General features: G+C 36.9%; 1 protein-coding gene across 1 annotated transcript; it reads left to right on the forward strand.

The window, feature by feature from the left end:
* The first annotated feature begins 3,461 nt into the window (after positions 1-3,461).
* On the forward strand, positions 3,462-26,944 carry LOC147382329 (cell division cycle protein 48-related / CDC48-like protein). The gene is made up of 11 exons (XM_086427376.1): positions 3,462-3,620; positions 3,954-4,181; positions 12,924-13,028; positions 13,168-15,006; positions 15,270-15,458; positions 15,559-15,701; positions 18,320-18,565; positions 21,836-22,022; positions 23,636-23,701; positions 23,796-24,045; positions 26,141-26,944. The coding sequence occupies exons 2-11, from the start codon at positions 3,966-3,968 to the stop codon at positions 26,572-26,574; spliced, it is 3,675 nt and encodes a 1,224-aa protein (XP_086283502.1). The 5' UTR covers positions 3,462-3,620; positions 3,954-3,965; the 3' UTR covers positions 26,575-26,944.
* The last annotated feature ends 649 nt before the right edge of the window (positions 26,945-27,593 follow it).

A 27,593-nucleotide genomic window follows, 5' to 3' on the forward strand; every position in this document is an offset into this window, starting at 1 on the left:
CCTAAAATTGGTCCAACTGGTTTGAACAACAACGATATGGAATCTCAAAATATTTTGAACTGTTTTAGTCGAGATTGCTCGATTTTTTTCTCATGTTTGAAAAAAGATTTTGAATATTCAGTACAAGCGATACCAATGGAAACCATTTAACCAATATCCTTTTGAATTTAGGATCCAAAATGCTAGGAGCTAAAACAATTCAAATTCAAATATAAAAAGTCCCAATTCTTGTTAGTTTGGTATCGGAAGCAAATCAAAATTATTAGGAGCCAAATGAAACAAAATAGGGAAAAAGAGTTTGAAGTTGAATTGAAAACATCTCACTTTCTTCTTTTTTTCTATTTCTCAAATTACAAATGTTTGGCGTAACATTGGCAATTCAAGGTCTCCATTGTTGTGTAAATGTCTTGTATTCTGTTGGCGGTATGTAGAGTTGAGTTGATAGCACCCCACCTGGTCAACGGGCAGGGATGAATGTTAGAAAAAGCGAAATTTTGTAATATATTCTTAAGGGTTTTTCTATTTTTTGATGATTTTTAAATTTTTAAAAGATAAAAACGTTTTAGCAGCTCTCGATTTTTAAAATAGAAAATAATGATTGTTAGACACACTATTGAACCATGTGAATCCTTGTATTTTGTGAGATATTTCTTCTTTACTATTTTATTTTTATTTTTTTTTTAACATCCATGTCATCGAAGTTTATTCTTCTATATGCTACTAGCATGTTTCGGTTACTAAACATTTTTTTTTATTTTTGCTAAGCAAAGAATATATTAAATAGAGGAAAATTACTTAATTTACAAACCGTAAAGAAGATGATCTCTCATGGATGATTTCTTAGTTTAAAGAGGAAGATCTCCCAAACTCTAAGAAAAACAAGATGAAGCTTTTAACTTCCACCCATGATTCACCAACACATACATAAGCCACAACATTTCCTTCTCATTGCAAATGTTTAAATTCTCCAATAATGTTAGAGAATAATTATGAATATGGCCAAACTATCGATCATGAGACCAAGGAATACTCACTCTTTTCATGGGTATCTTTCACAAAATCACTATCGCATTGGTGATTGGGTGGTCAGATTTTCTACCAAATAACTAATGAGATAGCGATTTTTGGAAGACACGTATGGACAACTAGAAACCAATTCCCTTTCTTTGAAAAAATTGAGAAGAAAATGAGAAGAGAACTTCTATAACCACACCAACTTTTTAATATTGCAATAATAATAATAAAAACTTTTTAATATTGCACATCCATAATTTATTCACACCAATTTGTATTTTGTTACACATACAAATAAAAACACTCACTCTCTACCTACCTTCTTTCTCTCTTCTCCTTCACATCGTCTCTCCCTTTGTGTCATCTTCTACCATTTACTCTTGACCTCCCATGATCTGTCTCCCCTCGACATTCCTATATTTTTTTACCCCTCTTTCTCTCCCAAACTCTCAAGGTATCTTTCACTTATATATATATATATATATATAGACGTTTAAATCATATTCTTAGCATGGTTTAAAGTTTCATCTCATTTCGTATGAAATATTTTGTAATTTTAGTTTGCTGAGATGAAATAATCTTTAAAACAGAAAAAATAAAACTTCAATCGTTTTCTTATGGTTTTTCTTGATTTACAAAACTACAAGAGAGATCCAACATAGTGTTATGTGCTTCTATGGGAGAAAAGTGAGTAGGGTAGTTTAGGATGCTTTTATTGTATGGGATCATAACCCTTTGTGAGTAGAAGGTTGAGAGTACGTGAGTGTGTTATGGGATAGTTCTTTGAATGAGTATGAGTGAATAGTTTAGAGTGGATAATTTAGAATGATTAGTTTAAGAGTGGAAAAATAGGTTAATGGGTAGTTTTATTTTCTCTTATATTTAAATCCATTTTGATCTTAATGAAAATATGTAGAGAAAATATATTTAATCTTTAATTGAATTAGAGATTCACCATCTCGATTTGGTGGCTTGAGAGGTCTGATCTCTCTCGAACGAGATCAATCTTAATCTTTTTCTTCTTTTTTATTATTTTTGTGATTGGATCTAAGTAGGCACACAACACAGAAAAAGAGAGAAAGAGAGAGAGAGGTACTTGACTGGATGCATTTTCAACATTGGAGGTTTCATCCCTCTTCTTCTTATTCTTCTTTCGATTTTTTGGGTTTTTTTTTTCATCTAAAAGCTTCTTGTATTCATCGAATATCATGTCCTTGACCTTGGTCTTCTCTAGAAGACTTGGTTATTTAAATAGTATCATCATATTTCGATAAATATTTGAGATACCCTTGTACTTCAAATTGATGATATACTCGTTGACAACAGTCTCATTTGAAAGATTAAAAAAAAACATTAATTCAATTCATTGAATGTTTCAAGAATATTTTGAGATTATTTCCGTATTGTTTTGATTTTTTGAAAAAACCAAAACATTGTATTGAAATGAGATTTTAAACCATGATTCTCAATAATCTCACATTGTAGTTCTCCAAAAACATGAAGAGGCAAAGGTCCAATCCCAATCCTTCATTCTCAACATCTCCAAATCCATCACGAGCCCCCTCCTCTCTTCTTATAATTCTCTTATATGGTCACCTTCTTCAAATCGTCAATATTAACTCCAATTAATATTTTGAGATATTGACACCGATGATTGGAGAATTATAAGGAATTGAAGGTAAACTATGATGGTAAAAGAGTAATTTAATTTATAAGATTTAGATAGATGGAGTTGGATTTGGGAATGAGTGAAAATTTAATATCTTTACTATTATAATAATAAGAGAAAATGGAGTAGGTGTGTTTGGACACCAAAATTCCCCGACCATTATGCCTAAGAATTAACATAAGTAATCATTTTGTTAAAAACCAATAAAATTACAATCTCATCCCTGTCATCACATTAGATTTTTAAAATTACAAAAATATCCTTTCTTTATATATTTTTTTAAAATTTTATTTTTTAAATATTTTAATTACAAAAAGAACCTTATAATACATGTGTCCTTGCACTTACTAGTCTGATTTTAGTTAAAAGAGAGGAGGAATTGAATCTCATGATGAAAATTTAGATAAAGTCATCCCCACATCATTAAATTCCTTTTAATTTTATTTAGTGAGCCATTAGAAAAAGTTGGTGTGCTAATAACAGTTCTCAATAAATAAATAAAAAAGGTTTTTCGTGCACAAATGGCACAAATTTATTTGTTATTGGATGTTTTTTTTTTATCTTAAAAATATCCTACTCTCCAACTAACGGCGGAGATGGAAAGAAATTCATTAACATTGCGAATCCCTAGAAATCAGTATTTCTCATCTATGCATTGGACACTATAAAAGCTCTATTTGTTTCATAAATGGAAAGAACTTTCTAATAACTCGTTATCCAAAAACCTTAGCCAAACACATCCCAAGACCTTCATTCACACGTACCTCGAGGCACGTGTGCCGTATGAAAGGGTCCATTCCTCCTCTTTCCTCAACAACAGAGAACAGTAAAATCAGTGAGGAGTCCCTTTGTTTACGCAGACACTCTGCTTCTCTCTCTCTTTCTTTCTCTCCGAGCTTCGAAGAACAGCACTTCTCATCTCTTATGGCGATTTAAGGTTAGTTTTCTTCTCTCCTCTGCGATTTCCCCCCTTTTTAGCTCCAAATTCCAATATCTCATGTATAAATCACTATTTTAAAATGTGAAATCGTTTAAAGTTATTGATTCTTCTTTTTGATCTGTTATTCTTTAGAATCGACAAAGTTTTCATGAATTTATGATTCTTTTAATGGTTTGATGTCATACAAATAACATCTCGCCATGTAATTGCTCTGTTGTTTTGAATTAATGAGCCAATTTAATTTTTTTTGGTTAATCTTGTAGAGATTTTGTTCATTGGTTTGATTAGGTTTTTTTTTTCTTCTTTTTTCTATGAATTATTGAGTTACAGTTTTAGATAGATATGAAACATTCTGGTGAAGGAGATGTGCCTGGGAAAAGGCCCATTCGTACTAGCGCTAGGCTCCGAAGACGGCCTAATGTATATAGTCGAACGTACTTGTATTTTACTCCAACGATTATTCGAAAGAAGAACAAGACCAAGAGGCGGACCGCTGCTTCTCAGATTGCCAAAATGTTGCAGCCTGGGAACCGGCCTGTGCGGACATCTAATACAAATGTATGTGCTTCTACTCTTAATTCGTTGTATGGGGGGGATAGATTCATGATTTTTTTGTTCCGTTCTTATTTTTACGATTATGTCAATTATTTAATTAATTCATAACAATGTGTTTGTGTGTTTGTATGATTTGCTCATTCTTTTTTGATCAGTAACGAAATTTATTGATAAAGTGGTCGAGATGACTAATTAAACAGTTACAGGGAGAAGGCTAAGGAAAATGAATACTACAAACCCAATCCCATCTAGCAACAAAATCATTGAAAAACACTCCCCTAAACTCATTAAACACTTTACACCTGAAAAAGATATACAAGAGCGTCGTCAAGATCACATCTGAGACATCCACACCCCTGTCTTCAAAACACATACTGTTCCTTTCTCTCCAAATGGTCCAACGAATTGCAAACAAAGCCAATCTCCAAAGCACTTTCTTGGCATCAAAGAAAGTACTACCCCACTCCTTCCAAGATTGGAGCAAAGACAAAACTGAAGCCGGGAAGCAACCTTCCATACCAAACCTATCAAGGAAATAACACCAAATTTTCCTTGAAAAAGTGCAATGAAGAAGCAAGTGGTCTATGGATTCCTCACTCCCTATGCACAACAAGCATACATGGGGCCCTTGTACCCCATGTCTCATCAACTGATCCATGGCCAGAGTCTTCCTCAAAGTGGCACACCAAATGAAGAAGGCCACCTTCAGAGGAATTTTCTGGCCCCCCATACCCCTTCTTTTGGAAAACTAGATTTTACACCAGCCAAATACTCATAGAAAGAACTTACTAAAAACGCCCCTGAATGGTTACCTCCCCAACACCACCCATCTCTCGTCTCGGTGAAACCCTCACACCCTACAAGCACTGTAATAGAAGTGCTACACCCTCCCAATCATTTATGTTCTTCCTGAATCTGAGATCCCAACCTATACCTCCTCCATCTTGGTTTAGAAAGGAAGACACGAGTAACCCCCTCTTCGTAGATAACAGAAATAGTTGAGGGAATCTCAACATAAGTGGCATTTCCCCACACCAAACATCTTCCCAAAAACAACCCCCCCACCCTTCCCACCCTACCACAAATCTGGTCCTCTTTTGGAATTTCGAGAGTACTTTAATTTGTTATTTAGTCTTTTCTCAATTGAATCACCTTTAGTTACTTATCAAAACAAAATATGAAAAAAACAGTCACCTTTAGTTTGTGATAATGGGTCAACTTTGTAGTAGTTTTTCTTTGTTAAGTACCGATGATTCTCGTCACATGTCAAATATAAAGAAAAAAAGGGATCAAATGTAGAGTACTATTACAATTGCTAAAACTCCTCCTCAAGTTGATGAATAGATATTGTCAATGACAATTTGAAACAATCATGTCGGCGATGCTCCTATTCAAAGGCCTATGGTTGGTCACATTGTTGGATATTTCATTAATTCATACCAATGTGTCTGTGTTGTTTACCCTTTATAAATCACCTTTAGTTTTTGATAACAGGTCAATGTTGTAGTAATATTTCTTTGTTAAGTAATAAAGACTCTTCTCACGTGTAAAATAAAGAACTAGGATCGAATTTAGAGTACTAATGCAATTTCTAACACTCCTCAAGTTGGTGGATAGATATTGTCCATGCCAACTTGAACAAATCATGTTGGCGATGCTCAGTCCTATTCAAAGGTGTATGGTAGATCACATTGTTAGGTATTTCACTAAATGATACTAATATGTGTCGTGTTGTTTACGCCATGGTTTAAAATCTCGTTTCATTTCGGTTTGTATTCACAAAAACATTTCAGTTTTTCAATATTTCAAGATGAAACCGCTAGGAATTAAAACAATCATAAAAAATTGCTTGTGTGGTTCCAAATTTCGATTTCTTTAGTGAATATGAGAGATCCAATCATCTAAGAGAGTGTGTCTTCGAGAGATGTAGGAGAGATAGAAAGAGAGACCTGTATTGTCAATGCTAAAATTCAAGCCTTCAGATCAGTTCTCAATTCCTCTCGAATCTTCTTCTTTTTTGGATACATATGTTTTTAAATTGATGCCATTCCTTTGACCACAATCTCCTCTCAAAGAATGAGAGATTTAGGGCAACCTCCATATTTTGGTAATATATGAGAAACCCATGTTTTTTTTTTTTTTTGATAAGTATAATTTTAATTGAAGAAGGAAGAATTACAAGAAACAAAAAGAGAAGGCCGAGATAGCCCCTCAGGGAAGAAAGCACAACGAACCGAATAAAAGCAATACATTAGGTGCTACAAAAGGAATTTCATCTAATAACAAAATCATCAAAAGTAATCCCCGAGAACTCCTTGTTCAATTTCGATCAAAGGTACAAGTTGCCCAAAATCTCCAAGAATGCGTCATGAGAGCTTCTCGTTTTACTTTTGAATACCCTGTTATTTCTTTTGTTCCATGACCCTCAAGCAATAGCCGAAGGGAGAATAGCCCAAAGGTGTTTTTTCTGAAGGAAAAGACGTTCTTAGCCCACCCTTCTAACAACAAGAAGCAATTAGGAGGACCGACCCATTTAATCCGAAAAAACCCAAGAAAGAGAGACCAAATGTCATGAGAAAAAGAGCAATGAATTAGTATATGAGCAACAAATTCCCCATCCCTCAAGCATAGGGAACAAAGATTAGGAGTGATCCAATTCCGGGCAATTAAGTTGTCCATCGTTAGAATCCTCCCTAAGGAAGCCAACCAAATGAAAAAAGATACTTTAGAAGGGACTAACTTTGACCAAATGATTGGTTTCGAGAAAGAACGGTCACTAAAAGGGATAAGCAACTCATGAAAAGATCGGACGGATTAAGTCCCCAAAACCTTGATGCTCTGGCCACATATTTTCGAATCTAAAGGGCGTAGGCCAGTTCCTCGATGTTCCGTCCATCAAAGAAATAAGAGCATGATCAGACGCAGGATTCTGCCATTTTTCCTAGATAATCCTTCCAAAATGCTCTTCCCAATCCAATGATACCAAAAAATGATCCAACCTGGATAGATTTGGGAACTTCTGGTTGTTGGATCATGTAAACCTTCCCCCACAAAGCGGAAGATCAATCAACCCATTCCGATCAACAAATTCCGAGAATCTTCGCATTCTTTGAGTGATTCTCGACCCCCCACTCTTGTCGAACGAAAATCGGATAACATTGAAATCACCCCCCAAAAGCCACGGTTTATTCCACCATGGCTTGATATCCTCTAATTCTTCCCAGAAATGAGTCTGCTCTCTCTCTAACGTCGGACCATAAATCCTTGAAAAGACCCAGGTAAAATCCTCTCTAACCAACCTGCATAAGATTGACACCGAAAAAGCCCCAATAGCTCATCTTCCACCACTACTGACTTCCTATTCCACATCACAATGATACCGCCCGAAGCCCCCCATGAGGGAAGGACACACCACCCAATTGACTGAATCCCCCAAATCTCTCGAATCATCCTCCCATCCACTTTATCCAGTTTAGATTCTTGCAAGACCACAATGTGAGGTTTCTGATGATGAAGAATGGTTTTGATTGTTGCTCTTTTTGTAGCCGCACTCAACCCCCTAACATTCCAAGAGAAGATTCTAACCGACATTTAGACCTACTAAGCGCCTCCCGGCTCTCTTCCCTTTCGTGGCTGTAAGCGGAAAATCCTCCACAGATCTTCTCAATGGAATAATTTCCTTCAATCTTTTGTTCCTCTCCTTGACCATTTTGTCGCAACCCAATAAATGTTTTCAAATCTTTAACCTGGAAAATTCGTACTAAAAACGATCCTTAGGCGACATCCCCACTCTCTTACAGTCTGGAGGGGCCCCTCCCGAAAGCAGCCACTGCCCTACCACCTTCTGCATGCAAAACTCCACACCCCTGTTGGTTTTCAGTGTCACATTAACGAATAATTGAGACATTTTACCTTCATTTTTGATTGACATACCCACTTTCAATCCAGATTCCAGCATATTCGCTAGGACCCGTTTTGTCAGCAATCTTAACTTAGTGTGATAATCTTTACTGCCAACCCCCAAATTATCTGGCGATATATACATTATAGATGTTCTATAGGGACTGTTATCTCCTTGCCGAAACTCGAACAAGTACCCTCCTTATCAGACTCCATTAAGTGCCCTTTTTCCAAACTCAGTCGACGATCTTACCTCATCTCCTGCTGAGAGACTATAGGTTTAATTCTCCTATCTGATAATATTCTGCTTAATGAACCCGCCATCCACTGCCACAACCCATGTGTGTCAAAGGGATCCTAATCCAAGGAGCCCACGAGTCTTCTGTGCTTGCCAAAAAATCCAAATTGAAAATCCCCTCTGTCCCGATTCCCAAACCCCACCTCCCAGCTATCGTTCTGCCCTCGAACTGGCCTACCACCTTGTCCATGCCATCCGAAGTGAAGCCTTGCGGAAAGAGAGACAGAATCTGGGTACACGACCCTCAAACCACCTTCTAACGAGGACTGTACAGGTAGCCCTCCAAACGATCATCCCCCACAGTAGAACCAGACCAGAGATCTCTCTGATCTTTCATTCCCAATGCTTCTACAACACATGAATTCTTCCCTGACTCATTCCCAAAATAACCTTGTTCCTTACCCACTGGACTTGAACTCTCTTCGACTTCAAACCCCTTCCAGACCTCAGCTTCAGTATCAATCTCTAAGGTACTATTGTTATACTGGACTTTCTCCAGCTCGTTCAAACCAGCAGAGGTCGACCGCAAGACCTCACACTCAGCGCTTCTGTTATTCGACCTTCGAATGAGTTTTTTATATCGGTTTAAAAGATCGTGGGCCTATAAAACTTTCAGCCCAGACACATTAACTAAGCTCACTGGATCCACTCCAGCATTAGCAAGCCTCCCCTTGGGCTTACTATCACTACTTGGGCCTGAATCCACGTCCATTGACCCTTACCCAACGGGCCACCGCCGCCCAACCCATCATCACACAAGTATTGGGTTTTACTACCGATAGGCCCTCCGTCTGCGTAATGGGCCTCGCTATCCAGCACGCCTTCACTCAGATAGTGGGCTTTCTTGCAAATGGACCACTCTATGCTGTATTGGGCCCCTGAACTTGTTGGTCCCAACTCTGTTACATTGTTCTTGCTGCGTTCCAAAGCCCCACTCAGACGAAGCCATTTCTTATACTCCAGGTTTCTTGTTGTTGTTGCCAACAACTGTATTATTCTAGACTGTGCCTGCGCTGAACGATCTGACTTAGGGCATTTAAAGCACCTGCATCTTAGTCCATTACAGGAAGGTAGCTTTTCCAACAAGGAAATCAGCAACTTCCGTCGCACACAAACCTCCCTTGGGTTTGATAAACACCAATCAGAAGTGTTAACGGCAGTTACCTTTGTTTGTCCCGTCATCACCTCTGATTGATATCCATCTTCCTCCACCTGCACTCCTATCTCGGCTGTTTTCTTCATTCTGCTAACTGCATCCTTCCCTAACTCCTTTGAGGAGATTTACCCCTCATCTTCTTCGTCTTCCACCTCAATCCCTAACATATATCTGAATCCCTTGACCCATAGATAAAGCCCTCGTGTCATCTTCCGTGGAAAATAACTACACTAATGATCTTCCCATAATCTTATTCTATCCCCCATGCTCACTCTATATCTAATCCCTTTATCAAATTTCTCCACCACCTTGAGAATCCCTTTCCATACACTACACCAACCTAGCCTCTTCTCCCCATACTTAGCCTAAATGACCCTCCTCCACAAGCTACCCCTCTCCTCGCCAAACCTCTAAAGCCACTTTCCCAAAAGTGCTCTATTAGCTAGCTTAAGACCTCTAATTCCCAACCCCCCATGTATTTTTAAAGTGATGACATACCTTGATTTATTTATCCTCTAAGAGGCTTATTTTTAATGTTTCGAATGTATCTAACATGTCTTAGAAATGATTCGGTATCGTTTTGGTTTTTGAGAACTAAAACTTGCTTACCGGATCAAGAAAAAAATACAACCAAAATCTTTTTTGTCAAAAAGTTTCAGAGCAAACAAAAGTGATTTTTGGTAAACCATGAAGGTACATCCATTCAAATGGTTGATGTGTCTAGTAACATCTTGGTGAATGACTCAACCATTTCTCTTTTTTGTGTCTACCTATTTTTTATTGTTTTCATGGTTCATTTGCATCAGGTAGCCAACTCTCTTGCTCATCTAAAGACCTTTCCAACCAAAAAGCTTGTCCCAAAAATAGTCAACGGAGTAACCCGTCATCCCATAGTGTGTACACTTTTGGGATCCATGGCCCCCAAATCACGACCTTCACTTCTTATATAAGCATCTCTCTACTACCGGATGATATACTAACGCATATTTGCCACCCTTATCCACACACCATGTGTAGTACCACCAAGAGTCACTCTTTGAAACCTCAAATAAACTTCATTTAGTGATGGAACTCTATGTCCTAATATCTGAGTTCTAGCAGGCTCATAGTCATAATTTAGCTTATCTAAACTCCTATTGTGCCTTCTTTGAGTTCTTATGTCAGTTGTCAAGGTTGATATATGTTTAACTCTCCCCACATTCCTCTTAACACATAGTAATATTCTCCTGGGCTCGTGTCCCCTTGCCAAAGAGAAAGATCTCCTGAAACAATATGTGAGAGATATATTCTTTTAAAATTTCATATCCCTCAAGGTCTCCCAAATTTCATTGGCAATGTTGAGGAACATGACATTGGACTAACCATAGTTTCCATGCTATTCCATAGCATTGTCATGGTTTATCCAATTTCCTGCACCCCATTTCTCACAATCACTTAGACCCTTATGTCTTTCGAATGTTAAATGCTTTAATTTTCCTTTTGCAGTAAGGAAAACTTTAGCTGACTTGGACCATTTTAGGTAATTTCTTCCATGCAGCTTCATGAAAGTCATTTTAACCCTAACAGTTCAGTTAGGTTCTCTATGCTACTATTAACATTCTTCTCATCCATGATTATATCCAAAAGAAAGAATGTAACTTTATCTTAACGAAAAACAACTTACATACATAGTCACAAGAACTCCATTTTTTTATTATAAAAAATCTTGTTTAAAACATGTTTTGTAACTCTAATGATTAAAGCAATAAGAAATTGTCTTTTAAAAACAACATTTTTATTTTTATTTTTCAAATAATTAATAAAAATCCATTTTTTTAGGCCTATGGCTATATAGCTTTATGGTTGTTTGTTATTTGGTTCATAAATGTTGTTTAATGTGGGGTTTGATGACAACTTTTTGATATTATGGTTTTTAAAATTTTTCAACAGTGTCTTATTCTGCTCAATATATACGCTGATGGTTAAACATTTTTTGGCATCATAAAATGTGTAATTAAGTGGGGAAACATGTTATCTTGCATAGATATTCAATAGTGTTTTTTTTTTTTGTTGCTAAAAAATATTTTAGAAACTTAGTATAATTTTTGTAATTTTTAATATATATTTGTTTACTTTTTATATTTATCATTTTTCCCTTTATGTTCCCATTTTTTTTTTTCGTTTTTTCCGAAGTTTTCCCCTGCCGTTTTAAATCTGTTTTCAGACTTGGTGACTATGCTTATAAAAATATGAGGGCTGTTTTAGTCATTTTTCAACAACTTAGGTTACCACACAATTACTTTTCGTCTGCCTTGATTGCCACAGGATCACCACATGAGGATGGGGGATTATATGATCACTAATAACATCAATTAAGTCTACACACTGAAATCAGGCAAAAAAAAAAAAAAAAACTCTCACCACGTTACTAATGTTTTTATACACATAAAGAGATTTCTACCATTTTATTCTCCAACAACCGAGGAACATAAAATCCCCTTTGATTTGGGGGAAAATGCACAAGAGAAACCCAAAAAGGTCAAGGTGAAGATAGCGAGACTGTTTTAGCGTTTAAAAACAAAAAAAAAAAAGAACCCTTAGAATTGAAAAAGTACTTTGATACTGTGTTTTCCTTTATTTTTCTTTTAAATAGTGTTGGATTTTTTGAGAAGATGAAAAAAAATAACAAAGTAATAGAAGATAAACAAAGACATCAGCCACAATCAACTTACCCATCATCCTTCACAACGAGATCCATCTAAATACTGTTGACAAACCGTTTACCCTAAAAGACCGATCTGATGGGGAAGGCACAACTATGAATATAAGTCACGGGTAGAACTGGGGCATGATACGTGAGCACGTGACACTTGGGAGCGGAGGCGGATAACACAGCACTCAACAAATACGTCGTCTACAAAGATAACCTTTTGCACTCCATAAGCAACTTACGTCCAGGACATAGAGACCTTAATGTTTAAAATAATATCTTGGTTTGCTTCCTCCTTTCAAGTTTTGATAATGTGAATACACTTATTCACTCTGTTATCTACTGCTCCCTAGACCTTGATCCCTTGAACACTCCAGCCTATTAGTGTATGGATGTATCATGTCCTTTTTACATGACTAAAAAGAAATTATTGTAATAAGGAAAGTGATATAGGGGATATCATTCTTTGTATGCAAAAAAAGACCTGAGTTCCATCTTTATAAATTTCAAATAGATGTGCTTAATGCTAAACTTGGTTACACAGAAACTCTTATTACCATTATACAGCATTACCAAATTTAGTTGGTTTAGACGCATGTTCTTACTTGGTTCTCTCGTTTTTTTTTTGGATAAAGATGATTTTCCTTTTTCACATGTTCCTTCTTTCAAGCTCCTCTTAATTTTCCATTCTTTTGTTTGCAGTCAGTTGGTACAGCCCTTCGCCGTTCTACCAGAAAGAGGAAGATTTCTAGAACGCTGGAAGGTTACAACACAGATAGTTCTTCCTCAGAGGATGATGACCTAATGGTGAAATTTTTATACATTCCCAAGCATTGAGTTTTTTTTTTGTGAAATTAATTATTAGCTTGATTTTAGGAGCTTGAATACTGGTAAACTAAAGTATGACATAATTTATAATTCAGACTGCTTTGTGACTTTGTTGCAGGGACCGAAGTTCCATTCTTCTAGAACCAAGATGGAAATTAGTGGTCGTCAAGGTGAGTTATCTATATCTCCAAGGCGGAAAAAGCTCCCCCAGAATAAATCTTTTCCTCGGCGTGAAGGACTACGACCTCGACGTTCAAAAGCAATGGGAAGAAAACAGTTATATCAACAATCTGATGATGAGCAAGGTACCTCTAACGAGCAGGTCGGCCAAGATGAAACAGAAAACGGGAACGATGTTGAGGGTGATGATGGCGATGGTGAAGGTGAAGGTGAAGGTGAGGAAGACGATGAGGTTGAGGGTGAGGACGAAGGTGGGGAGGAAGGAGAAGAAGATGGAGATGATGAAGTGGGTGAAGAAGAGCAGGACGGAAGGAGACGATATGATCTTCGGAATCGCTCAGAGGCTCGGAGGTTATCTCCAGAGAAAGAAGGGAAACAAAGGCAACGATCCCCTCGCAGAGTACTACATCAAGGAATGGGAACCAAAAGTGGAAGAGATGTAAGGAAGGGTGGTTCTCGAGTTCATAGACGTCACCGTTTAACAAGAGCTGAGGACTCTGATGACTCTCTTCTTGTAGATGAGCTAGATCAAGGACCCCCTATTCCTTGGGCACGAGGTGGAAGTCGAAGTGGCCCACCGTGGCTTTTGGGGGGATTAGACATGCATGGTACAACAGCTTGGGGACTCAACATTGCTGCTTCAGGTTGGGGTCATCAAAGTGATGCTTTTGCTTCTTTGACTTCTGGTGTTCAAACTGCTGGACCAAGTTCTAAGGGAGGGGCAGATATTCAACCTTTACAGATTGACGAAACCGTCAGTTTTGATGACATAGGTGGACTTTCCGAATACATTGATGCTTTGAAAGAAATGGTATTTTTCCCTTTACTTTATCCAGATTTTTTCGCAGAATACCACATCACTCCTCCCAGGGGGGTCTTGTTGTGTGGTCCCCCTGGCACTGGAAAGACACTTATTGCAAGAGCATTAGCTTGTGCTGCATCTAAGGCTGGTCAGAAGGTTAGCTTTTACATGCGTAAAGGTGCCGACGTGCTTAGTAAATGGGTTGGTGAGGCTGAAAGACAACTTAAACTACTTTTTGAAGAAGCTCAAAGGAATCAACCTTCCATTATCTTCTTTGATGAAATAGATGGTCTTGCTCCTGTTAGATCGAGCAAGCAAGAACAGATTCACAATTCTATTGTGTCAACTTTACTAGCTTTGATGGATGGTCTTGATTCTCGTGGACAAGTTGTTCTGATTGGAGCTACTAACAGGATTGACGCCATTGATGGGGCCTTGCGTCGTCCTGGTCGGTTTGATCGTGAATTCAATTTTCCTTTACCGGGTCTCGAGGCACGTGCCGAAATACTTGACATTCACACACGAAAATGGAAGAGAGCCCCTTCGAAGGAGCTAAAGATGGAACTTGCAGCTAGTTGTGTAGGGTACTGTGGAGCTGATTTAAAAGCCCTATGTACTGAAGCTGCCATTCGCGCTTTTCGTGAAAAGTACCCCCAAGTTTACACTAGCGATGACAAGTTTTTGATAGATGTCGATTCGGTAAAAGTTGAAAAATATCATTTCTTGGAAGCAATGTCAACAATTACTCCGGCTGCTCACAGAGGCTCAATTGTGCACTCGAGGCCATTGTCTGTGGTTGTTGCACCATTTTTACAAAGGCCTCTTCAGAAAGTCATGGCTCATATATCCGAAAATTTTCCTACTCTAGCAATATCTTCAGATGTGAACAAGTTTTCAATGTTTTCTTATGGTTCTGCAGTTCCTCTGGTGTACAGGCCCCGTCTTCTGATATGTGGTGATGAAAGTGTTGGCCTGGTAATTATCATGGAACTTTTTTATTAGGGTTTTGTTAACATGTGCTCAAAGGGCACACGTTAAGGTGTATTAAATACACCTTGGAAATTGAATTTCATACCAAAAATGCCCTCAAAAGATTTTATTTTACCAGAAATACCCTCAATAATGCACCTAAACGTGTACCCTTGGGGCACATGCTAACAAAACCCTTTTTAGTATTATAAATTTTTGGTCATAGTGGGAGCTGAATTCTAAATTTACTTACTGCTTTAGTGTAACAGGACCATGTAGGGCCCGCAGTTTTGCATGAACTGGAGAAATTTCCTGTCCATTGTGTAGGACTTCCATCTCTTCTTTCTGATCCTAGTGCAAAGATACCGGAGGAGGCATTGGTACATATATTTAGTGAAGCAAGGAGAACCACACCATCGATACTCTATTTACCTCAATTCCAGCTTTGGTGGGAGACTGTGAGTACAATATTAGATTTTAAATTTTTCTTTGCATTTCTTGCTATTCCTGATAGTAAGTTATATTGTGTTCTTAAATCTTCTATGATTGGAATTCTAGGCGCATGAGCAGCTTAAGGCGGTTCTTCTGACTCTATTGGAGGATTTGCCGTCTGACTTCCCCATATTATTACTTGGAACATCTACGGTTCCGTTGGCTGAACTAGACGAAGGGGCTTCTTCAGTATTTTCTCACCGTAACGTGTAAGTGTAACGAACTTTACTTTATTCATTCATTGCAAGCACCTTTTAACTATTTATAGATAGATCTAAACAGTTTTAACAGAGTGGGATTCACCCCTTGCCCTCATATTACCTTCTGAACTCTAGGTGGTGATCATATTTATATCACTCATGCATGTAGTCATTGATTTCTGAATGAAATAAACCACATCTCATTCCTTCATACCTCAGCAGCATAGCAATTTACATAAAATAAGGTGGGTATTGGGCCTAGACTACCCCTTTGACAAAAAGTCGAGGTCTTTGACTTGAAGAAAAAGACTCAAAAGACCTTTCTATTTAATTTCCTTATTCTTTTCTTTTCTTTTCCATCTCTCTCCCTTGTTTCCCACACACTATCCTCTATCATCTCTCCCCTTTGCTCCCCGTCTTCTATGCCTCTCCTCCCTCTCTTATACTATCATTTGTAAGTATTTTCAGCATGTCTACTTCAACCACTTGAGTCCATTTTTCACACAATCATGAATTCATTTTAGTGCTCCTCTTTTCCTTTTTACCACACATTCGAAAGCATGACCTCTCTCTCTCTCTCCCACACCCACACCCACCCACACACCCACACCCACACCCACACACCCACACCTACAACTTCATGGTAAAAGCTTAGCTAACTCAAACAAACAAAGGAAGTTTTGTATGCAATTTAGGAGAAATTCAAGAAAACCTGGATTGTATGGGGAAGACCTAATGTTTCAGTTCGAGTCAAATTCTAATTTTTCTTCGACTCAACACCAAAACACGAATTTTTCTCCAATAAGGGAGAGAGGAGAGAGGAAGAAAGTAAAAAAGAATGAGTATTTGGGCTCTTTTTGGGTCAAATGGCTTTAACTTTTTGTCAAGGGGGTTAACCTAATGTTTCATTTCGTGCCGTCCGAGCACCCGTTCTCGTCGAAAACTCAAAATTTTTTATGTTTTTTAAACGCCTGTATCTCATTGTCCGTTCATGTCGTGGATTCGTAGCATATACCCACTCGTCCGTATGGATGTTAGGTATGTCACCATGTTCCCGGATTTTATTAGGCTGACCGGGATCCTTTCCGAAAAACGTCATTTCCATGAAGGTATCGCTTTAACGAAGGACATCAATGCGTTCAAATGGTCATATCTCATCACCCGTTTGTTAGTTTTTATCGTAACTTATGCCCAATCATCTGTATCGAAAATACCTACGTTTCCCGAGAAGAAAGATTTTTGAGGCGGACTCATCTTCCTTGTCAAAAATGGTAAACAATGGGAAATTCCACCCGAGCATCCGTTATCTTCGAAAACTCGAAATTTTTTACGTTTTATTAAACGCCCGTATCTCATTGTCCGTTCATGTCGTGGATTCGTAGCATATACCCACTCATCTGTATGGATGTTAGCTACGTCACTATGTTCCCGAATTTTATCCAGTAGACCAGGATCCTTTTCGAAAAACGTGATTTCCGTGAAGGTATCCGTTTTCTGAGACAGGACATCGATGCTTTCAAATGGTCATATCTCATCACCCGTTTGTCGGTTTTTATCATAACCTATGCCCAATCGTCTGTATCGAAAATGCTTACGTTTCCCAAGGAGAAAATTTTCCGAGGCGAACTCATCTTCCTTGCCGAAAATGGCAAACAACGGGAAACTCTACCCGAGCACCTGTTCTCGTTAAAAACTCAAAAAATTTTACGTTTTTTTAAACACTCGTATCTCATTGTCTGTTCATGTCGTGGATTCGTAGCATATACCCACTCGTCCATACGGATGTTAGCTACGTCACCATGTTCCCGAATTTATCAGGCAGACCGGGATCCTTTCCGAAAAATGTAATTTCCGTGAAGGTATCCCTTTTTCGGGATAGGACATCGATTTGTTCAAATGGTTATACCTCATCACCCGTTTGTCGGTTTTTATCGTAACCTATGACCAATCGTCCGTATTGAAAATTCCTACGTTTCCCGAGGAGAAAGATTTCTGAGGCGGACTCATCTTCCTTGCCGAAAATTGCAAACAACCGGAAACTCTGCCCGAGAACGGGCTAAATCTAGTTTCTTGCCTTTTATAGCAGGTTAAGCCTAAACAACCCAATAAAACTCTTGCAATTGAACCAAGCTAGCATGGTGGATTTCTTGTTTTCTCTGTTTTGATCGAGATTTTAGTTGGAGCTATGGACCCCTTGATTGGGCCCTATCTACCTTTTTGGGCTTGTTGGGCTATGACCTGGTAAGTCCTAATGACGTTTCCTTTTTTGAGAAGTATAATTTTACTAAACTAAAAGCAAAAGAAGCAAGTAGGTAAAGGTGACCAACCGAGACAAATAAAAAGGAAAAAAAAATTACAAAAGCAGTCCATTCCAACTAAAATCCCATATAAAAACAAGTCATTGTAGTTCTTGAAATATTGAATTTTGGGCCATTGATATTCCAGTGCCTGCTTGATGAAAGTGAAAGTGGATGGATTCCTCTCACTAAGTTGTTCTTCATTATCCTTCGAATGTGAAATTTGTTATTTCCACCACAAATTCATGCTCTCTTTTCTGTTTATATGAGAAAACACATCTTCTTTTATACCTTGTAAGTAATAATTATTTGGCTGATTTTCTTTGACAGGTATCAAGTAGAGAAACCAACAAAAGAGGACAGATCTATGTTCTTTGAGAAGTTGGTTGAAGCTGTTTTCTCTATTCCATCTGAAGATGCTACAAGCAAATCCCAAGCCCCAAAATCCCTTCCTGAACTCCCCAAGGTACCAAAGGCCGCAAGTGGCCCTAAGGCTTCGGAGTTGAGAACCAAGGCAGAAGCTGAGCAGCATGCCCTTCGCCGACTGCGGATGTGTCTTCGTGATGTTTGCAATCGGTGAGACAGTCTTTCTTACATCTCAGTCCCTTCCCTCCACTAAGATTTGTCTGTCTTCTATATTCGGTTAATAATTTCATTTAGTAGTTTCTTCATCATGTGCAATCCACATCACTCACAGTGCGTAGTTGAGGAAAACTGGCCTAAAAAAATCATATCTATAGCTCACATTTGAAAGTCAACAAGTGGAGTCCGAGTAATGAATTCTCCAGATTTGCTTCATTTATTTTTGTTCTTGGTAGTGGAAAGATAGTCTTTCATTTTGAATATTGGAGTAGATGGGAAGCCCATGTTTATGTAGTATGGTGTGAAAATATGTTAGGGTTGAACTCCACTCAAAATATGAACAACCTATGAGATGACCTAGGTGAGAAACTATTTTGCTTTGTGACTTTGATGCAGACACTTCATTGATGTTCAAATTGGTATGATGTGTCACACCCAAACCCCTCACAAGCACATCCATATACCTTACTCATACTAATCGAAAGGCATGTGTAATGCGCACATGTTACATGTGTTGTCCATCACAGTGAGAAATGCCCCATCGACGAAACAGGTTCGTTAAAAATAGCCAGATGAGTTTGTGTCTCAAACATCTAATATCTATGTTGGATCTATCACAAGCTTAAGAATTATCTCTGATGCCCACGTCTTGTTCTAAACTCCAATCTTACGCAATTAAAAATATGAAGGTTTTGTTCTGATACCCAAAGTGATGTAGGACAATAGCTTTTGATACCAAGTAGATGTAGGACAACTAGGGTTTGATCAAGGAACTGAGAGCAATATTGATTTGAAGATATAGGTACTTGGAGTTTTACGGTTAACAAAGAATAGCAATTGATTTAGGACTATATGGGCTAATAAATAAAGTGAATTTTCTCCAAAAGACAGATGAATATAGCCTCGCAGGTCTTTAAGGTAGAAACAACACAGAAAAGAAATAAAAATAAAACTAACACTGGATGATTTTTTAGGCAAAGGCAGGTTGAGTTTAACAGTCCAAAGAGAACAAAATTGTAGACACAAAAATGGAAAACTGTAATTCCAGGCTGATTGGAGTCGCCCCCAACACAAAAGCAGCAGGAACTTGCAGCTAAAGCAACAAAATCATTATATATCATGAAATTCTGGAGATTACTTGCATGGGACAAGCCTATGTTCATGATCTTAACCAAATGAACTCGTAACACATCAAAAACCTTAATTCTACTAACTTACTAATAATGCAACTATTAAAAAGGACTCCTAACAACTCCTTGATTTGTTTACTCAATTAAAATAAAAATCTTGCTAACCAGATCTTTAACTCTAAAATTTACTAAAAATAGTAAGTTATTGTAAATATGAGAATTGATATAAATAGTAAAATGAGATTTGATATAAAAATAATAATGAATTATATAATCTAGGGGCTGTGTTGAACTGCTGCAATGCTCTAGAAACAAGATTTTGGAGGGGGAATAACATGTTGGGTAGAAGTTTCCTACCATTAGGGGTGCGTTGATAGTGCTTGGATTTTGTTTACTACAAAGTGAATCTTTAACAATTTTCCCCTTGATTCCACCTCCCTTTTCCAACATCTAATTCTTGGCCTAAAAGCTACTTATATTGTTTAATCTTTTCTTAATATTAGCAATATGATGGAAGAATTGAGTATTATTACCTCCTTCCTTCAACCATTCAACTCTAGACTTATGCTTCCAACAAATCTTCCAACCATAAAATGATATAAACCATATATAAATAATGATTGACAGTTACGTAGTCAATAAATTCAATGTTGGATTGAAAAGGTGTATTGGAATGTGCGCAACATTGAGTAGGACTCGTTGTCCGACAAAGTAATCTATTAGAAAATGGAGTGTGCTTGTTACATAGCTGCCTAGTAAAATGGCCATGACGTTGGTATGAAATTTATATGATTTGGCAAAATTTCTTCGAACTATAAATTAAGCAAGAAAGGTTTGCCTATAATATTTTTGGCAAAGTTTATTTTTCACCATTAAAACTTTAAAACAGATGACAAATGTTGAAAAAGGCATACTTAGTTCTCATTTTTCCACATTTGCTTGCTTTTGGGAGGTTGTCAATCGAAAAACAACCATTCTAGGGTTATTAAATGAAAAACAACTTTCACGGATTGAAACCAATACCAAGCACTCAAATTGTGTATTTTGAAGTTATTTTGAGGTACAATCATTTTTCTGTGATTTCATGTTTCTTTCATGCTTTTAAGCTATATTAGTATTACAAATGCGTAATACAAGAGATCTGCGTATCTATGATGCATCTTCACAATTTATTTATTATCTTTTGGAATTTAGGGTCATAGGTCAATTTGTATCTACGATGCATTTTCACAATTTATTATCTTGTGGCCTCTCTTTTGTTTTCTCTTGTTTTTTTATAAGCTTGTACTTTTGGGACTTCTTGTCCCCTTTCTAATAAAATTTTCACTTATCAAAAATTTATTTATTATCTTTTGGAATTTAGGGTCATAGGTGAATTTGGTTTTGAAAACTCAGCAATGTAATTAGATTTTATTTACTTACATGAGATTATCTTTCTAATCGGTATGTTGTGGGTGTTCTTATGGTGTACTCATTCTATCTTTCTAGTAATATTAGTGTGGCACCAAGCTTCTCTAACTTGGCAAGTCTTTAGAAAAACTTTCCATGTTGAATTAAATTCCCTCTGATTAATTCCGAATTTTAACCAAGTTTAAGAAAGTTGAAGTTAAGTATCTTGGTCCTAAAGCACCGGATCATACATCATTTACGATACTTTTTTGATTTCCTGAATTAAAGATCTACTGGTCATGATAGTTAAGAGGCTATTTAAGAACACTTTTCCATGAAAATTTGCCAATTCAGACACCACACCTCAAGAAACATCCTGTTTGGTTATTCCCAACAGTTTTGGGTTTGAAAGTTCTGTAATGTTGGGAAACCATAGATTCATGAAGGGGTTGACAAATCATTCTTGGGATCTGTGGAAAATGGGAAACCATGTCATACATAGAGAATGCTATGTGACGTATTTCTGGAAAAATATGACATCTTATAAAAACAAACATTGTGCATCCCCAGAAAATGGTTCTTTACACCATGAAATGGTTGTGCAGTCTTACCTTTCTGGAAAATCATCAACAACTGGTGCTGGACCTTTCACACTTTTTTTCTGAATAATGAAAAAGGAAAGAAAAGAATTACTTCAAAACGTTAAAGGTGATTTATTTACTTTATGTCTTTTCCTGTGGTGCAGAATTCTATATGATAAAAGATTCAGTGTGTTTCACTATCCTGTCAGTGATGAGGATGCACCAAATTATCGCTCTATTGTCCAAAACCCTATGGATGTGGCTACTCTGCTGCAACGTGTTGACTGTGGGCAGTATATTACATGTTCAGCATTCCTTCAAGATTTTGATCTCATTTTAGCCAACGCAAAGGTTTGAACATGCAATCATATGGTGATCAAGTGATGGTTTTTCACTTAAATTCTATATGTTTTCCCTGAGTAGTGGTGGTGGTGTTTTTTTTTTTTTTCCAATCATTTCGGACTAAGCTTTAAACTAGACTTTCGAGTAATGTTTTGTGTGCAGGGAATAACATCCTTTGGAGTTCCATATGTGTGTATATACAAAGATAATTTTATTAAAACCCTAGATGTTAAAAATAGGAAACCAACTAGTTGCAGATCACCCAATACCGATTGCACTCAATTACTTAAAAATTTACATTGCACCCCATTAGTAGGATTGCACTCCTGAAAAATAAAAGTTGCACTCCCTTCTTTGGAAGCTCAAATCAATCTAAAACTGGAGATTATTTTACAGAAAATTATGAGATGAATGGTAGCAATCGTAACAGAGACAATATACTAGGAACATTGAAATCTCTATGAAACATAAGAGAGTAAGGTAGCTTTAGATTAAACTCGGTACATTTAAAGGACAGAAGAGAGTAAGGAAAAAGATCCAAAAATCCCACCCAAGTTCTTGTCTACCATCTTTTGTCAAAGTCCACTACTCCACATGAGCGGAAAATTAGACAACTTTCTAGTTAAAAGCATCCCAAAAAGTTGGAAAATTAGATACTAGAACATTTATCAATTCAAGATTGGGATGTACAAGTGGTGACTGAATTCCCTCAAATGTTCACGCTTACTTCAATTCAAGATTGGGATGCACAAGTGGTGACTGAATTCCATCAAATAGTTCACGCTTACTTCATTTTATGATAGATAGTGCTTAACAAACCTTGGAGAAAAGGTGCAGTAGGGGGGTAGTATGTTAGGGTTTCTTCGTGAATAGAGAGAGCAGCCAAGGATGCAATAAGAGAATTAGGGTTATGCAGACAAGAGGAGAGACCCAGTTGCAACTGGTAAGTATTTTAAAAAGGTACAACTTGTGATCTGCAAGCAGCCAATTCCTAAAAATAAGGGACGACTAGTTGCACACTGCTCATAACTGGTTGCATACCAACCTTGAAAACACAAATTTTTTTTTTCAAATTGCATTTCATTATCGGTAATGTTAAGATTTAGGGTTATTCATCTTCTCGTGACTTCGTCTTCTCTAGTTGTGTAAATTGTAAACATGTTTGTTATACAACCAAGTATTTCTTACAAAAAATTATTGAACCAACAATAATTTATGTGCGCATGGTTGAAGAAGAACAAAAAACTAAGGAGTGTAATATCTTTATTTTAATTTTGAGTGCAATCATCCAAACGGAGTGTAAAGGGTAATTTTTAGTGATGAAGTGCAATTTGTAGTGGGTGGTGTGCAACTAGTTGGTCTAAAAAATGTCTTGAATAATTGCGTAATGTAAACTATAGGTCATATTACCACCTTGATCTTTTGGGTGTTGAATATATTTCGGGGATTATTAGCTTTCACAATAATTAGTAGTAACTCTTGAGATCTATGGTACTAACCCTGATATAATTTGTGGCAAGATCGGCATCAACTATTCTTTCTATTGTGCTAGTATTTTTTTTTCTTGTATGGTTTATTTTGCTTTGTAGTGTTTTGATGTTTGTTATTGTGCATATTTTCAGGCATATAATGGGGATGACTACAATGGATCTAGGATCGTTAGCAGAGCTTATGAACTTCGAGATGCAGTATGCAGTTTTATTAATTAGTCTTCGGTTGTCTTCCTGTACTTCTTGGCAGTATCATTTTGTAGTTATATTTGAGAAAATTATTTCCTTTCAGGTACACGGAATGTTATCGCAGATGGATCCAGCGTTGGTCACATTCTGTGACAAGATTGCAGCTCAAGGAGGGCCATTGAATTTGCCGGATGACATTGGGGGCTTTGTTTTGCCACCAACACCTGTTGTTCAAATGGCAACTGTCACTAGAACAAGTGCCCGACTCCGTCATGTTCAACCAGAAGTTAATCTTAGTCAAAGTTATGAAGCTTTGAGGCGGCCGAAGAAGAATATTGACACTGAACAAGCAGGTATTGCCTTTTCTGATGGATTCTGCTATCTTCTCTTATTCGAATCAAATAAATTAAAAAGATAGAGAGCTGATATTTGCACCCCCCAACTTTTACTTATTACACCCCAATTTATTAAATTAGTTGCGACACCTCAATTAAAGATTAAAACACACACTTCAAAAATTGCAGAGGTTTGGCTAAAATTTTAATTTCAACATTAGAAAACATTATAAGAATCGTTCAAACAATTTTAGTAATAGTTTACAATTATAATTAGGCTCATATAAAATTCTAAACCTGAAAAATAGAAATCTACCCCCAAAAAAATGAGAGAGATTCTATTGGCACCCCAACTTTTACTTATTCTCAACCATTCACTTTTGCTAGATTTCTATTTTTTGGGTTTAGGATTTTACACGGGCCTAGTCATAATTGTAAACAACTACTGAAATTGTTTGAACGAGTCTTATGATGTTGAGATAATAATTTGAGCCAAACCTTTGTAATGTTTGAATAGTGGTTGTAATCTTTAATTGGGGTGTTATAAATAATTTAAGAAATTGGGGTGTAATTAGTAAAAGTTGGGGTGCCAATAGCAGGTCTCAAAAGATAATGTGCAACTTAAAAGAAAAGTCTCAATGACTGTTTTTCCATTAGTCCTTACATTATATCACCTGCAGCTTTTCCCGATACCTCAAGTTATGTCTTCTGAAGTAGATGTTTTTCAGAAAATGTAAGAGTGAACTCTTTGTTGGAACGATATATACATTCATTGAGGTGCAGCAAACTGAATGGTGAACATTTTACTTGGATGAAAATTAGGAATTCTTCTCATGCATAAAGAACCAAAGGAAATTAGGTGTATAAAATGTAGTAACATTGATAGAATTGTACACAGCATGCCCACAATTTCCCCTCAAAGTTGGTTATGGGTGGCCTTCATTTCAGCTCACATGACTGATGAGACCTCTATTTCCAGTTGTTGTTGTTATATGACTATCGAAGCCTAGGTTTAATGTTTAATCTAATGAAACATATGGTGGTGACCTATGCAAAGTTTAATACAATTTCAATAGATGGAAATTACAAATTTTCACCAGCTGTATTGAAAAAAATAATAATAATAAATTTACTTCTCTTCAATTTAGGTTCATTTGTATCTTTTTTTTCCTGATAGGTTTAAGTGTGAAGGCAGGTTTTGATCCTAGATCTGTGGTATTACTGAACTTTACCACCTCCCAAGATAGCATTGGGTTGTCTCTCAGATATTTTTTTTTTTTTTTTTTTTTAAATAATTGTAAAGATAAATTAGAACAAAGGGAAAAGAGAACAGACCAGCAGGCCGAGACCGACCAAAGATAAAAAGAAAACAGCCAAAACTAAATCTGTCTTTGATTTGTGGGTTTGAATCGTGGTTCGCCACTCGAGTATAAATCCGGTTCGTAGGGTTAGACAGAGGTGAGGCCATTTGAAGGTTGAAGTGTAATAGGCTGAAAAAGAGATTGAAGATGGCAGATTTTGAGAAGGAAAGAAAATAAACTTTTTTTATTATTTCTTATAGGTTGAAGTGAGGGTATTTCGTCATTTATCAATCTATTAATAAAGACCAAGGTCAAAGGGACATGTTATCAATTTAAAATTTAGGGGTGTGTCTCAAATATTATCAATATGTGGAGGGGCATGTAAAACAATAAGGAAAAGGCAGATTGTTGGGTTCGCTGCATTTCACGAATCGAGAGCGAGCTGTACTGTGAACTGTTTGTGGTTCACTACCTTACCAACAAATTAGGTAATCCTGAACTAATCATCACTATTGTCATATCCTTATGTGTATTACCATCATCATACCTGTCCAAAAATGTCATCATCATCATCAACACCACTACAATACTACCATCACTATGACAAACCGTCAATGTTGAATTATGAGTTTTATTTTTCTTTCAAGAAAATAATTAGTATTTCTTACTTATTTCTGACCATGTGTGTGTGTGTGTGTGAGAGAGAGAGAGAGAGAGAGAGATGGTTGCATTACAATACATCAATCGTTATAATTTTTATTGGAAGGAATTTTACCTTGCTTCAGTTTTAATCAAAACATTTGAATTTACAGGTGCTAATTCAGGTTCAAATATAGAAGACAAGATGCAAGTAACTGAATCAGGATTGCTAAAAGCAGTGTCCACTCAACCAGTGCCGTATCAAGAACCCGAGACAGATGATGTGGTTGTGGAAATACCTGAAAATTCTCCTTCAAATGACGAGCAAATAGAAATTTCTGGAAATGCAATGGTTGATACTACAGGAATTATTACTCAAGAAGATACCGTAATGCCTGATGGAGAGATTTCCAGCCAAGTCGAGTCTCTTAAGCTGCATTTGGTGGAGCGCACCGAAGGGTATGGTGTACCGAAACTTGAAAGGCTTTACACTCGGGTGATGAAAGGTGTGTTTGAAGCCAAAGGAAAGTTGGTTGGAGGGGAAGATCACAAGGCTTCAGTTTTGAGATTTTTATCGAGTTTTGCAGAGGGTGACTGGAATTTCTGATCCAGCACCTTTGTTTTTCTTTTAATAATAATTTTAGTTAAAACTTGATCAGCTTATGTATATCCGGAATTCAATTTTCCATATGAGATTAGTTGAAAGAGAAATTAAATCGTTGGGTTTGAATTGTAAGTTTCATAAATTAGAGCCTTGTGTCCGTGGAAGTGATCGTGTATCGGTCATGTACATATTGGCGCCAATATGCACGTGTATGGGTCTAAGGAGTCCATCACTGGCACATCAGGGGCAGCTGATGTACACAGTGTCTCGGCAAGAAAGCGAAAGCAATACACAAGGAACCACCTCACAAAATCGGGATGTTCTTTTCTAAGCTTATCAAAAGAGTGATGTTACGTGCACTTCGTTTTTGTTCCATGCCCCTGATGCCCTTTTCTCTCTCCTGCCCATAGTAAAAAAAATAGAAAACCCAAATGTCCTGATTTGATCACCTTGTGACATTAAAAAACATGATCAGATGCAATGGAGTTATAGAGGACAAAATTATATGAATTTAAGAAAAAAAAGTTATTTTTCACCGTTGAATTTTATTTTTAAATTTGGGTTATCAGTGGCCGTCTATTTTTAACACCTTTGATCAAACTTGAAAAAAATATTTTCTAATTTATTTTTTTTAATATGAATATTTTCATGAAATTCAAAAGTCTGTGTTGTTGGATTGTCAATGTGATAATCAATGTGGGCCCAATGACCTTTTTACCATTTGAAATTTAAAAAAATAAATATGTGGGCAAGAGAACAAGAGAGAAATTCCCTTTATTGCTGATGTTATTGCATCACATGTCAAACGTTTGTTGGGCTGTGAGGCACCTGGGGCGTTGGCCACAAACGGCGTCCAGTTAGCACCTTTTGTTAAATCATAGTTTTAAATCAGGGTTTGACATTTTGACTTGAACATGGACGAGTCATGTCATCTCGGATGAGATAAATCATTTAACTCAGTTTACAATTATTTCTTATTAAAAGTATATGTACATATGAATAAGTATAAATTGTTTTATATA

Source organism: Akebia trifoliata, chromosome 16 (genome assembly GCF_017979445.1).
Source record: "Akebia trifoliata isolate Shusen 1 chromosome 16, ASM1797944v1, whole genome shotgun sequence".
In the NCBI taxonomy this organism is placed as follows: Eukaryota; Viridiplantae; Streptophyta; class Magnoliopsida; order Ranunculales; family Lardizabalaceae; genus Akebia; species Akebia trifoliata.

What these genes read in the sequence shown, in the direction of transcription:
- LOC147382329 (XM_086427376.1), top strand. Translation starts at nt 3,966, where the DNA reads ATGAAACATTCTGGTGAAGGAGATGTGCCTGGGAAAAGGCCCATTCGT. An exon ending in TCCAGCTTTGGTGGGAGACT is followed by an intron (nt 15,459 to 15,558) that starts GTGAGTACAATA and finishes TTGGAATTCTAG; the next exon opens with GCGCATGAGCAGCTTAAGGC. An exon ending in CTTCGTGATGTTTGCAATCG is followed by an intron (nt 18,566 to 21,835) that starts GTGAGACAGTCT and finishes CCTGTGGTGCAG; the next exon opens with AATTCTATATGATAAAAGAT.